This window comes from Halichondria panicea, chromosome 8 (genome assembly GCF_963675165.1).
Source record: "Halichondria panicea chromosome 8, odHalPani1.1, whole genome shotgun sequence".
Taxonomy (NCBI): domain Eukaryota; kingdom Metazoa; phylum Porifera; class Demospongiae; order Suberitida; family Halichondriidae; genus Halichondria; species Halichondria panicea.
Window position 1 is genome coordinate 6,054,801 of NC_087384.1, and position 14,207 is coordinate 6,069,007.

The 14,207-nt window shown below is 40.8% G+C and overlaps 1 protein-coding gene and 1 long non-coding RNA gene across 9 annotated transcripts; both read left to right on the top strand.

Moving 5' to 3' along the window:
- Nucleotides 1–69: 69 nt before the first annotated feature.
- On the top strand, nt 70–6,861 carry LOC135340419 (SANT and BTB domain regulator of class switch recombination-like). 2 transcript variants are annotated; one of them, XM_064536769.1, is made up of 9 exons: nt 70–220; nt 418–848; nt 963–1,037; nt 1,085–1,152; nt 1,307–1,454; nt 1,732–1,868; nt 2,103–2,340; nt 2,598–2,737; nt 6,524–6,861. In XM_064536769.1, the coding sequence occupies exons 1-7, from the start codon at nt 71–73 to the stop codon at nt 2,105–2,107; spliced, it is 1,014 nt and encodes a 337-aa protein (XP_064392839.1). In that variant the 5' UTR covers nt 70; the 3' UTR covers nt 2,108–2,340; nt 2,598–2,737; nt 6,524–6,861. The 2 variants fall into 2 exon arrangements, with proteins under 2 accessions (XP_064392839.1, XP_064392840.1); XM_064536770.1 differs by lacking the exon at nt 2,598–2,737 and having other exon boundaries at nt 6,524–6,859.
- A 3,735-nt stretch (nt 6,862–10,596) lies between these two features.
- On the top strand, nt 10,597–14,204 carry LOC135340448 (uncharacterized). 7 transcript variants are annotated; one of them, XR_010396358.1, is made up of 10 exons: nt 10,597–10,781; nt 10,831–10,911; nt 11,027–11,109; nt 11,901–12,016; nt 12,256–12,591; nt 12,682–12,957; nt 13,021–13,091; nt 13,161–13,656; nt 13,710–13,845; nt 13,903–14,204. It is a non-coding gene; the product is annotated as an uncharacterized LOC135340448 (long non-coding RNA). The 7 variants fall into 7 exon arrangements; XR_010396360.1 differs by having other exon boundaries at nt 10,597–11,109; nt 12,256–12,380; nt 12,430–12,591; XR_010396357.1 differs by having other exon boundaries at nt 10,597–10,911.
- Nucleotides 14,205–14,207: the final 3 nt, after the last annotated feature.

Below are 14,207 nucleotides of genomic sequence, written 5' to 3' on the forward strand. Positions count from 1 at the left end.
AAAAACTGTAAAAAAGTACATTGCAAATAGTGGGAGGGGCTACCTTGCAAATTAATTCCCAGATTGGAGAATGGCTTACCCAAGAAGCGGTCCAGCCTCTAGAGCAGTAGCTCTGGACCTCATGCTGAGGACCTTCATGAACTCTGCTGACTTCCACACCTCCAACCCCAGGATTTGGGACAACATAGCCAAGCTAGTGCCAGGAACCACTCCACAGCAGGTACTTAGTACAGTAGCTGCATTGCTATTGTATTTCAAGAAGTGCATTCTATTCATTTAGAGGTATTTTAGCTGTGAACAATTGTTTGCACCTATACAGTTGTAGCTAGATCTAGCTATGTAGATATAATCTAGATATAATTATATGCTCAAAGCTTTAGAGCTAGTGTATGCATGTATGTAATGTTCACACTGTAGTGTGCTCAGAGGTGGGAAGAGCTTCGACTGACCAACAGTACAGTGGCTGGTGATCTTTCAGGACTGACTGCTACTGGTCGACTCATCTCAAGCCACGGTCGGAAGCAAATCAGCAAACTAGTCCGCTCCATGCTCAATCAGCCATCAAACAGACACGCCCACAACTCTGTACAAGATCACACCCATCACTCGACCTCTCGGCCACCCAGTGTGTTATCAGAACGCTCCAAGAATTTCACTGAGAACAGTCCCAGTAGACCCCTTACGGGGGTCGCTGAGAGAAATGGGGGGAATTTCGTGGCTAATTTCTGTCAGATGATGCTGAATGGTACCAACAGTGCAGCTGTGCTGAGAGGAGGTGGGCAGAGGAGTGATGTGAGGGAGGAGGAGGGGAAGACTGCCAAGGAATCTGCTGGAAATGCCGTAAATGGGTATGTTATGCAGTGTAATGGATAGATACAAGTGATATGATGTGTAGAACTTTCTGTTTGGAATTAATTTTGTGTGTACTCCCACTTGTTTACTGGATCTCTTTCCTAATACAGGTCTACATCAACTCAAATATCAGCTGAAGGATCAGCCACGACTATTGAGAGTGGAGGCAGCTCAACCACCATCAAGTGAGTATATTAATGTTCATCACCTGACTTGCTTAATCTCCCCATAGGACCACCACCTCTGTGGGTGAGCATGGACTTAACATGGTCATCCATGTTTGTGATGACGCAAAGAAACGTGAGCTCCATGTATGTGTTCTATATCTAGACACACACACATGCAGTTTCATAATTATTACATGTACTTTCACAGTATAGTGCTATGTATGTACATGCATGCATGCATTATCCACATCCTGAAGAGCTCACATTATCCTCCCCTCTCCTTGCAGTGAAGAAGGACTTTATGTGCCCCCGTGAGATCTTAGTGAGGGAGATGCACTACTTTGCCGAGTACCTCTCCTCCTCTGACACACAGCTCTGGGATGAGGTGGACATCAGTGTGCACTGTGACGTGCCTGTGTTCGACTGGCTCATGAGGTGAGGGCCGCAGTTAAAAAGTATATTAATAGTACATACGAAGGTTGGATGTATGCACTACTTATGGCAATAATATTAGGTCAAGCTTATATGTTAGGATAACAATTAACCCATAATATTTCAATAGTAATAGGTTGTTAACAAAACAACCTAATTCTAACAGTGACCATCCATGGCAGATATTAAGTGCACTAGCTATTTTACAAGTTTAGCAGAAATAGTCACAATATAGATTGTTTATAATCTAACAGACAGCCCCCTCCCCCACACACTCTAGATACACAAAGAGAGGTCTGTTGGAGGGTCCGTGTGGTGAGAGACTGGAGGAACCTCAAGAGACCCCCGTCCTAGAGCCTGCATGGCAACGCTATCTCCATCCTCATCTCCTCAGACTTCCTCAAGATGGACACTCTGGTGAGGTCAACTGTAATAAAGGTAGCCAGTGTAAAACTAGTGTTGCTTTCATGCAATTTCCAAGAGATCAGCAAAATTAACTAGAACTAGACAAATGTCCTATAAATTATTGTGATTAGTGCAAGCTGAGCAATATCATCACACATGTACAGGCCACTAAAATAATTTTATTTTTGGTGTATTTGCTGGCACAGCTAATGAGAAAATTTTGATTGCCTATAACATTACCTCCAGGTTGAGTTAATTGTGTCTGGATTATTGCCATGACAATCTGTTGTGTGTGGTGGCTGCACCCTGTAACATGGGCGAGCGAGTGGTGTACTCCCACAAGGCATACTCATCCTGGGACATCAACAAACACATCCAGTCATTGCAGCAACGAGAGCTAGGGGCTGACGCTCACTCCTATAGGGACCTATACTGGAGGCTGTGAGGGGCCGTCAACACACTCACGTGTGACCATTGCCGTCAGGTCAGTAGTGAGTACTACAGAGACTGCTGCAGTGTGTACATGTAGTACCACCTGACTGAATTAATATTTGCCGATTCTATATACCAGTGGCGGATCCAGGAATGTTGTGAAGGGTTACAAAAATGAAAACAGTTAAAATGTTACTAAAAAAAAGGTCATCACTTTTCCTAAGCAATAAGCATGCACTGCATGTAGGCACATTTACCATTACCATATTAAATCACTATACTGTTTTCTCCCCTCCACCCCATGCACAGATGAGAGACATCTGACTGACCCTCTCCAACAAGATCGGAGAGGCTGGTATGGCCGGGGGGATGTTCTCACGGCTAGAGGCTCAGTTCAGAGCTCAGCAGGTGGCAAGGACTCTACAGCAGGGACAGCACTCCAGAAACATGTGAGTATACTAGTGTACAGAGGAGTAGGAAAATGTTTTTGTAAGGGGGTGCTGGAAATTTTGGCATTCTACATTCCCGGAGATTAAATCTGAGCAAATTTGGTATAAAATTATCAGTATTAAAATTTAATTCTACGTGAGTTCTGCTATATACTATAGAATCTGTTAAGTATACAATAAAAAAAGATTGCATTGTGTCATTGTACTTTGGAGGAATGTTTCAGTGAAGAAAACGAACGTTCGGCAGTTAGACAGCATGTCTATTTTAGGATCCAATTACACTTGATCTATAGTCTAGCTACCCTCTTTAGTAGCTGTTCATGGAAACTTAAAATGAGAGAAGACTTGCTTGTTTACTTGCCATTGCAGATTTGCAATATGCTTGCTCTTTATAAGAGATATCTACGATGTGGTTCATCTAGCTGACCTTTGTACTGTGTACGTAACTATGCTAGTATAGCTAGCTCAGTAACTAATATATACTGAGCTAGCTAGCTACTATAGCTCGACTTCTAGGTAGCTGCTATATCAAGCTAGCTAGCTTCATGGAGCAAGTAGGTAAGGTAGCTTGAGATAAGGGGGTGCTCCAGCACTTTGAGCACCCGTGCTTCCTACGCCACTGGTGTAGCAAGTATTCCATCGCATACTATACATGTTCTGTTTGTTAATTAACCTGAGGCCGCGTCGACTCAGATTATAGTAGTGCATGTGTCTGTCTGTCTGTCTGTCTGTCTGTCTGTCTGTCCGTCGTTCTGAGCCTGCGCTCACCTGGATGCAATAGCGCTGTGTTTGTACCATGGCTAGCCTCAACACAACAAGGTAGATCACGTTTTTTTTGTTAAAGCTTCGTTGTCGAATAAAAATGAGCAAAAGCTAAGAACTTGAACCTGCACGTTGGGCTTATACATGTACACGCGGCTTTGACTCGAAGCGGTAGACTAAAATTAACGACTAGACTTGACAAGTATAATATAGAGTGCAGTCACTTGCAGACCACACGTAATAAGTAAATGTCACACTGACATCGCACCCACGGAAAATGACGTCAAAAGGGCCATAGGTTTTTTTAGGGAAGGCTCCTTGCCTTGCTCAGCACCTATACCTACTACCACTTTTTAGATCCGCCACCGATCTCTTTCTCCAGGCCTCAGGGGTCCGGTAGAAGACACTTTTAATAAGACAGACTTGATCTATGAACAATTTTTTTGTGTGTGTTCGCAAATGCATGCATATGAATGATTGACACAAGGAACGATTAATTATACAAGAGAGGTCACACTGGTGTTGATTCATTTGCTGACTGCATGGGTACATAATATGTAAATTATACTTTAGTGCATGCATGTATAGGGGATCGATCGATTACTTCAACATGGTACAACAATTAATATAGGTGTGTGTGTTGCGGGTGGATTTACCATTAGGATATTACAGTAGAACCTCGATTATCCGGCTTGGCAGTTTTCTTTTTAAGATTAAATAATTCAGAAAATGGGCGTGTCCCTCAAATGCGCACGCGCGTTGCAGCTGTTACCATGGAGATATGCATGCTTATTTTCTGCGCATGCGCAGAAAACCATGTGGCACTGCTGTTTATCAATAAAGTGGGTGGATCAAGGCGTGGTTTATCTATTCGATTATCCGGCATATTCACTTATCTGGCCTGCTTCTGGAACCAAGGTGTCCGGATAATCGATGTTCTACTGTATTACTGCATGCGTGCATCTCCTTATGAGCTAAATTATATTATGTCACACCATTTGATGGTCAGCAGATGATAAACTCGGGAGACTACCTAGAGTCTCCCCATGCATGCAAATATAAAAGCCCCATGTAGACTCACTGATGAATTAAATTAATTTAAAGTTGTGCACTGTCAACACAAACGCTGCTACCTGGAAATCCCCAGGGTATTTCCAGGGGTATTTCATGTGCTCCTACATGAATTTCGTTGACACTCTGAAAGTGCTGCTTTAGGCGCATGCTTGTCATATACCTCCTCTGCAAGGTGGTCTATCAAGAGTCAGTATCATGAATAATTTTATTAAAACTTGGAATGTGGAATTAATGAATAACCTCAGCTTTTTGCTGACACCCCGCACGCACAGTTATGGTGCACGGCACGCTGCGTCCCATGATAGTATCATGAATGCACTCCTGCTGAATCCTGCATGAATCAGCCGCCCTTCCCGTCTGAGCAAGTCTGAACTTTTTGGCTAGGTCGAAATTCCCACCTAATCAATTAGATTAAGGATTGACAAGGAAATAACAAGAAGCGTATGCGTTCTATGCAGTGGGACGCACTAGCGCTAGTCGGCCTAACTATATAGCCTCAAATCCAGGCCGATTAAAATAGGTATATTTTAATCAATCAACATGGATTCAAGGCTAGCCTATCGCTAGTCAGTCGATTGACCTGGAGATAACTAGTGAGTCTAAAACACTTCCTTTGACTCGCGGATGTCGTACCTCCTGTAGTCTCAGGTCCAGGCTGCGCTTACGTATGCGGTATTCATGGCCGATCGTGGGCGTGCACCTCCTGTGCGATTAATTACTGGTCTAAGAAATTCCTGGACTTCTAACACGAGTTTCAGATTTCTAAAAAAGTTATATATCACGTAACCCTAATTTACGGTGTCCTAGAACTGAAGGGTCACCCGCCTCCGCCTACCGCCACAATTATTAAACGCTTGCGGTAGGCACGCGCAGTTATTCCTAATGCCCACGCATTAAATATTAAATGCACACGGTTAAACAAAAACTGCCAACAAAGTTAATGTTCAGGTCAGTCTGCACAAGGTCAAAGGTCAATGAATCATGTCTGCATTCTAATTAACGCACGTATTACTTCTGTTGAAATGGCCATTTGATGCAGGTGAGTTGGATTTGGTCTCACTATATATTATGCTAGTGATTCCTTTACACCCTTCAAGGTAGCTCTAAGACCGAATATAACTCATTGCAGCGATATATAGTGGGCCAAGGAATACTTAGAATGCGGACATAATTCATTGACCTTTGACCTTGTGCACACTGACCTGAACATTTGTTGGCGGTTCTTTGTTTAACCGTGTGCATTTAATGTGCCTACCGCGAGCGCTTAGATTTAAGCACGCACGGTTAACAAAACTCTTGCGAGTGCTAAGAATTTAAGCCTGTGCGATTAATTGTGGCGGTAGGCAGAGGCGGGTGACCTTCTCGTCCACTGTACAATTTACTAAAAAAAGATGAGCTTGTATGTTTTGCCGTTATGTCATGAATACATAATTATTGCACTTCCAGGAAATTGCATGGTGATGTGTTTCAAGTAAAATATATATGTATTAGTTATTATGTCATCCAGTGCAATATATGGCATGTTGCACGAGGGCGCCTGCAATAACTAACTTGTTGCCCAATGACGTTAAACTCGTCTGACTGGTCATATAAATCGTAATAAAAGACATGTGTTTTGAAGGAATTTAGTGTATTCATTAGTTTTGAATTCCATAGTAAATTTTTAGGTGTTCTTCCCACTAGTAGTAGCCTATAAAACGGACCAAATGAGTTATTGGGTGGGATGGGGCATAAGTCCCAAATGGATATCTCTTTTTTACAGTGCAAGTGCATATAATCCAGTGCATTATGCCATTAATGCAGTGCAATATATGGTAGCCATGGCAGTGATGCAACATGCCATATACTGAGCACTGGATTGCTTTGATCTGCCCACTCACTGGGCAACAAGAATTAAAACATATGAATACCGAATCCTTAATATTTATCATTACCTCATTCTGCTTGCAGGTATGGAATGATAGCCTTGGAAACTGGAGACTCTATAAAAGAATAAAAGTTTACAATATAGACTGCATGGTCACATCCGATGAAAAACAGTTTTGTATCATTAAACCAACAATTTCCACCACAATTATCACCACAACAGAAAACATATCACCACTGACCACCTTGCCTAAGAGACTAAAACATGGAAGACTATAAAATTGCTCGCAATAATTATGGTACATAAGTTGGATCTTTTTGGACAAGTATAGTTTGCCCTCACCTCTGCAAAGATGCTGTACAGTCAGTGTTGTAGAAATTATAATTATGTCACCATTGATGTCGTCAGATGATAAACTTTACCCAGGGTTCTCCCCGCAATTTTAACGGGAAATCCCTGGGTATTACCTAGCCTCATGAATTATCATGTCACCATTGAGGTCAGCAGAGGAAGACTTATAATAATTATACCCAGATTGCCAGCTATCTGATTGAACAGCTTCCCCAGCTAACCGGTAGGTTCGTCTGTGATGCATAAGATAGCAACATTTACATGCCTCAAGAGTATTCATTTGCCAAAATAGCAATATGTATATACATGTACATACATACAGCAATCCCCTGTACGTTGCAGTAACAAAAAAATTGTCAAAATTATTACGGCAGTGTTGTAAATTCACTGAGAAAGGTAAGCCAACGACCAGGTTGTCTATAATGACAGAAATAGATCATTGACCTAGGAGACCTTAAATTACTACTTGATTTTTAATCATATGGAGGCAAAGATCTAGAATTTCAAATTGGTAAATTCAAGGGATATATATATTGATTACCCAAGCGTTTTCGTGACAAAACTATTTAGATCTATGTCTTTTTTGGCACAAAATTTAAGAAAAAGAAAATTCACACTTTTTTCAACACTTACCGATTGTACACTTATCACATGTATTGGATCATAATAGACCCGTGTATGACGTTCGGGACGGTATGGCTCTCCCCCGTTGCTTGTTTCAAGGTGTTTTCCCAGGCTAATCCCATGGGGTGTCAGCGAAAAACGTCTCAGCATGCAAAAGCATGCCCAAAGCATGCGATTATAATTAGATTCATTCATTCCGCATTCCTAAGTAACCAAATTTACCGTGATACCGCAATGCACAATAGTTGAGAATACACGTCATGCATATGGTGCTTTAGGTAACAGCAAAGAGAGAGAGAGCGGAGTGTGTCTAGTTGGATAGTGTGCTGGGTTTGTGCATGAGGTATAAGCCCCCTGTTTTTCCTTTAATCAGGGTTGGAATCCGATTAAGGCGTATACCTCGCTTGTGCATGCATGCGTAACAATTAAACCTATCCTCGTTTGTGTAAACGGGCCTAATCCGGGTTCTAATCCGAATTAGCCAACCCACCTCTGGAGTTAGTCGGGATACGCCCTCGGCATTGGTTGGTTATAAGTCATAATTACTAGTCAACCAGTCAATAATATAACTATAACATACATAGACTCTAGTTAATAAAGATTTACATGGAAAGTATATGGGGAAAAGTGCCTCAGAGGAGGTATACTATACTATGGGACAAGTAATTGTATTGTAGTCAAGCCTCGAGGGCGAGGTACGTTTGCGCATGCGCATTAGTATATAAGTCTAACTATTATAATGTCATAGCTTATTCATTCACCTACACAAGTCAATGGTATCAGTATACAATTATTTTCTTACATAGGAAACACATGCATGATTGTGTATTCTACTCTCTAGACTGGATGCGCTGTAGGCCGGGAGAGACTGTCTGAGCAGTATGAACTTTTTTGGCCAGGTCAGAATTCCGACCTGGCCAAACATAATATCATAGATTGAATCTATGATCAGATCAAGGATTGAGATTGACAAAATTAAGGCTTTTTGAATGTCACTGTGCTGTCGTGCTTACAATTGGTCATGAATATAATTATTGATACACGATCATTATAATATATTCATGGCCAATCTTGGCATGGGGTTGACGTGGGATTGGAATTCTTCAAATTAGGCTCAGAATACAGTTCTTTTGAAGGTAAAGGGGGAGGAGTGTTACGCATGGGCGGTTGTTTATAAAAGTCGAAAAACAGTCATTAGATCTACCAGCCAATTTCCACCACAATTATCACCACAACAGAAAACATATCACCACAACTGACAACATTATCACCACCAGTTGCCCAAGGGACAGATATATACATGGAAGGCTATAAAATTGCTGAAAACAGAATGACAGAGAAAGCGTATGAAGATAGAGACTGTCGATCATCATGTGTAGATATACTGCATGTGTGTCTAAGTGTATATATATATTTTGAACAAACTCTGTCACATACTACACATTTTAAAGTAGATGCCCTACCATTAAGTAATAGATTGACGTGCAAAAACGTGAATATAGAGTGCAGCGATGACCATATATTAAAGATTTCACAGCAGCTGGAAAAATGGGAGCTAGTAGCAACGCGGCTGGGATTAACGGCAGCTGAGATTGAAGCTATCGAATATAATAATCGGAATATAGAAATGATGAGATTGAACTGTCTTAAGAAATGGAAATCTAAGGCTCTACTCAGTGGAACAGCTACGTATCAAGTTCTACTACAAGCTTTGTTAGATTGTGGCTGCAATGACCAAGCCAAGCAAGTGTGCTCACTACTCAACACTACTGAATAGAAAATTAGACTATTATTGTGTGTATTTTTTTACTTTACTTCTTGTATATTAATTAATGATCTTTTATTGCAATAATTATGGAAAAGGGTCAATTGGACCTCTGTCTTTTGCAAAATAATAGTGGGAGGGGCTACTTTGTGCAAAGGAGGTATTACACTTTCCAGAATGTGGCAATGGACTCTGATAAATGGACCAACGGTAGATTACGTCATAGAGGCTTGAGAGCTTGCATGGTGGGTGGGGCTCACACAACAAGCTGATACCACACAACAAGCTGATACCACACACAGCTAGCTAGAGATATATAGATTAGTTATATCATAGATAATAGAGCACAGAAATATGGTTATATAAAGTACCCCCTGCAGCATGTACTATGTCTTGAAGCAAAAGGATATGGAAGGCTGCATGCACATTTTAATTTTTAATGCATGTCTGGTTCTACCGAGTTGCCCTACAGTTTGCCAGTTTCTTTATCCGTTTCATTGCAAACTTCTGTTCACAGGATCTACAGCAAACAGTGTTGCATGTTACACTTGCTTGATTGCTCCAGGCATCATTAAAACCTGCTGGTTGGTCCATTAAGGGGCCTATTAAAATTAGGTGCATGGACCAACTGCCTGGACGACTGGTAAAAGAATTCACCCAGCTTGCATAAAGTGTTCTAGGTGGGCAGCTCATTTCAAAGCTTGCAGGGGTTCGTTGGCATCAGAAAAACCTGCTTGTTGGTCCATAGGAGGCTGTTTCTGGAAACTAGGTGGACCAACGACCTGGACGGCAAGTAAGAAAATAGTCGCGCAGCTTGAATAATGTGTTCCAGGCTGGTGTCACAGCTCATTTTTCAAAGTTTAGTGTCTCCATTGGCATCAATTAAAAGAAAACTTGCTTGTTGGTCCATAAGGTTTCCTTTTTCTGGAAATTAGGTGGACCAACGGCCTGGACGACAAGTAAGAAAATAGTTCACGCAGCTTGAATGCATAATTTAATGTGTTCCATGTTGGTATCAGATTGGTGTCAGCTCGTTTCAAAGCTTAGTATCTCCGTTGGCATCAAAACCTGCTTGTTGGTCCATAAGGTTTCCTATTTCTGGAAACTATAGGTGGACCAACGACCTGAACGACAAGTGAGAAAATAGTTCACGCAGCTTGAATGCATAATTTAATGTGTTTGAGCTCATTTCAAAGCTTGGTGTCTCCTTTGGCATCATTAAACTGGAAAACCTGCTCGTTGGTCCATAAGGTTACCTGTTTATGGAAACTGGATGGACCAACGTCCTTGGACGACAAGCAAGAAATAGTTCATGCAGCTTGATTTCATGTATACTCATTTCAATGTTTGGTGGCTCCTTTAGCATTGAAAACCTGCTTGTTGATCTATTAAAGTTTCCAGTTTCTAGAAATTGGGTAAACCAACAGACAACAGGGGTAAGAAAAGAGTTTTTATGCAGCTTGCATTTATTGTGTTGGTTTCAACTTTCCAAGTTTGGTGGCTCCATTGGCATCAATTAAACGAGATAACTGCATGGGGCCCCATCGTATAAGTATATCATAAAAATTATTCCTGGAAATTCGATGGACCAATCCATGCAGGTAAGAAAATAATTATGTTTCTCCAGTTATTGACTACTATTACATACAGTGCATGCTGCCTCAGTGTGGGACCTGACATCCTGTGGTTAGACACCATTCAAAATGTTGAACAGCTCCATCTTTTGAATATGTGTGTGTGGGTGTTGTTGCATAAACTTTGCTATTTGATGTGGTTGATTTAAACCTGGCTGCGGTGCTGATTATGACATCTAATGAACTCTGATCTTTCTGGCTTAATTCTATAGATCTAGACTTAGGCTGTATAATGACTGATTCTAATGAAGAGCAGGCTGCCACAGGCAATGAACAAGATGACTTTGAATTCTCGGTGAGCAACAGTGATACTGAGCCTCAGTCTAGATCTATATATAAAAAATAGTGATACCATACACAAGTGAATTATGCACCGATCCATGTCAGTCCCCACTGCCCTCCCCCTGTAGGACATAGTGGGGTTTTGGTAACCCTGAGGTGCGGAATATAGGGTGAGAATTTGAGTTCCTTAGTATACAAACTTACAACAGCAATATCCATGGAGAGAAGTGTATAGCACATGCACGCGTGTATAGTCAAATCCCGAGGTTATGAAGTGGGGGTATATGGGAGGGAAAGAGGCGATTTGATTTCACCCAGGCTCCCAGGATATTGATCATGCAAATCCACACTAAACCCCGACATACGTACACGGGGCGTAGTGGGGCTGAAATTGATACTTCTCCTATCTATATAATTATATTGCTATTTTTGGGTGAACAATAAATATAATTATCCTGGACCTCTATAACATCCATCAATCATATCGTCATCATTATAGAAGGCCTATGATCCTGAATCGGTTTTCTTAATCTAGCAACATTGACCATGACGATATTTGCCGTGCATGGGTATATTATATATACCCATGTATATCTATATATATATATATATTGTATCCAATGACATGTATATGAGTAATCAGTATAATTGGTTGGGTATCACTGCATGGGTGATTCCTATTCATTCATGCAACATCTGCAACACTGATGTAGTGAGTCGCTATAATAATGTATAGCTATCATTGTGCATGTGCTATGTACAAATGCACTAGCTCGTGGCAATAAAACACGTCATCAATTATAGAAGGCCTATATGATCCAGTTATAAGCCACTCATGGAAACAGATTCGAGAGGCTAACGAAGATAAATATTCATTTTGCTCAAACAAGTTAAAGAAGAAGAGGAAACACTACCCTATAGTAAAAGAATTAAAGCATAATTAGCTATATGGGTATGAATGCCGGGTATTCGATATTGATGTACAAGCCTGATTGCTTGCGAAATGCATGCGCATGCTCTTTCGATTGCGAATTATGCATTCGCAGTTTGCAATAGAAAGAACTATCCTCTAATATACGGTACCATCCACAACCTATTGCTAAGTGATCACGAAGAAGTAAATTAATCCCAAGTGTGTATTATATCGTTCAATTTGTAGGTCAGATCAAGAAAATGCACCGAGTTATTCAGGGAAAGGGAATCGTGTCAACTCAATTCAGGAGTGACCAAGAGGGCCATAATGAGCCTTTTGATAAGATAAGTCAAGCCGGATACAAAGTACAGGTAATCGTACAAACTCAAACATTAGATCTCTACAATCATGCCATTGCAGGATAATGTTTCAAAGTCAGAAACAAAGCCGTCTGGAATTCCAGTGCCATTGCTGTCTGCATATCTCATCAGTGTACATGAACAGCGTGCTTTCAACTCATTGGACAACTCTCTCCGGTCGTTTGTTATACAGGGAATCAATAGAATCGATTCCTCTTTGAATGTAAGTATATTATCTTTTTCGTGCGTATAATTGCATGCATATAATATTATAAAAATTATAGAGAGATGAAGTATAATTATATTCATGTAGGTTGGTTTGTTGATCTATTAACTTCACTGAGCATGGAGTTTCTTTTCGTCTCACGCTGTGGGTTGCACTTCAGTGATGGTATACAGTGGGTATACTGGTGCAGTTGTGATAGTGCACGTGGCAACTTACTAAATAGCTGCTCCACTTCGGTTGATTCCACATATGATGCATTCACAAGCATTGTTGGCTCTGAATGTATCCACATCGAACCAACTAGACTGATTATCCAAGAGACTGACAATATTCACAACATTACATCAGCTCAAGAATTATCAGGTACATGTCTTCTAAAAGTGCATGCACAGCTAATATTTATGAATTATCCTCATACCCATTCAGATCATTCGTATACTTTGAATATCGAACCTCACAAGGAGGACACCTCCTACAGTATAAATGTTGGCACAGAGGTAAGTTGGACACTATTGTGCATGCATGTACGTCTCCAATCACAACTATATAATTATAATGATTTACAGGTTGTATGCTCTATTGGGCAGGCGGTATGTACAAGAGCTGATATAGTGGCCATGGTGTTGTACAAGTTCGTATTGATGATAAACAATTAAGGGGTCTGTACTGTTGTACATGCATGCAAGTACAATAAACAGCACAGTTCACATGTGGACATTGTCGAGAAAGCATTGAATAGCCCGGATGAGGATAAACATGACTGCCTCAATAAAATTGCAAAAGATCTGTCTAGTGTGCAGCAGAATAGACAAGTGCATGTGCATCAGTATCGGTCCCTTAATTTCATCAAGCAGTATATACCGTTCAATTTATCAAGTGAATTGTCTCAACAACTGGCATGTACTGTAGCTGATCGCTTCAACATTGTAAACAACACTTCTATTTTGGGCTCAGTTGACACATATTGTAAAGTGTGCAGTACGCTTACACGAGATGAAGAAGACAAGCAGGAATCTGTACGGATCAAAATTATACTGCTCAATACAGTTATCAATGCGAATGGTAGGTGGCTTTAGAAGTATAAATCCATAACAATTATTATATTGACCAAACAGTGCATGTTAGGTATTGCTCAGGATGTAAGAAATGTAAAGAATTTGATGGCCAACTAGTAGGATTAGTGACTATGGGCAAGTTCCTGGTATCCTATGAAGTTCTGTGAGGTTTTATGCATCAATTCCTTTTGGGAAGGTAATTAATGTTGCATGTGTGTGCACTTTGACTATTAACGATACATTTCCTCTTCAGAACAACTATATATACCCAGTATTGTGTGTTGGTTAAAAACCATGAAGATGCAGGATTCGGCGATCAGTTTAATAAGTATATGTTTACATACAATCACTATCGGTTGTCGTGGTATGCCTTTCTTGACCGGTTAGACATTGATTATCAAGTAGGATTTCAGTGCACTGCGTGTGGAGATTGTCCACCCATTGTTGTCATGGATGCTACTTGTTTAGCATTCAGAAAAGACCTTATGCCCTGGAAGTCCCAACTCAACGGTTCTGGAGTTCATAAAACCTCATCCCCTATCAGCTGTACTGGAAGAT

What these genes read in the sequence shown, in the direction of transcription:
- LOC135340419 (XM_064536769.1), top strand. Translation starts at nt 71, where the DNA reads ATGGCTTACCCAAGAAGCGGTCCAGCCTCTAGAGCAGTAGCTCTGGAC. An exon ending in CAGGAACCACTCCACAGCAG is followed by an intron (nt 221 to 417) that starts GTACTTAGTACA and finishes TTCACACTGTAG; the next exon opens with TGTGCTCAGAGGTGGGAAGA. An exon ending in TTGTGATGACGCAAAGAAAC is followed by an intron (nt 1,153 to 1,306) that starts GTGAGCTCCATG and finishes CTCTCCTTGCAG; the next exon opens with TGAAGAAGGACTTTATGTGC.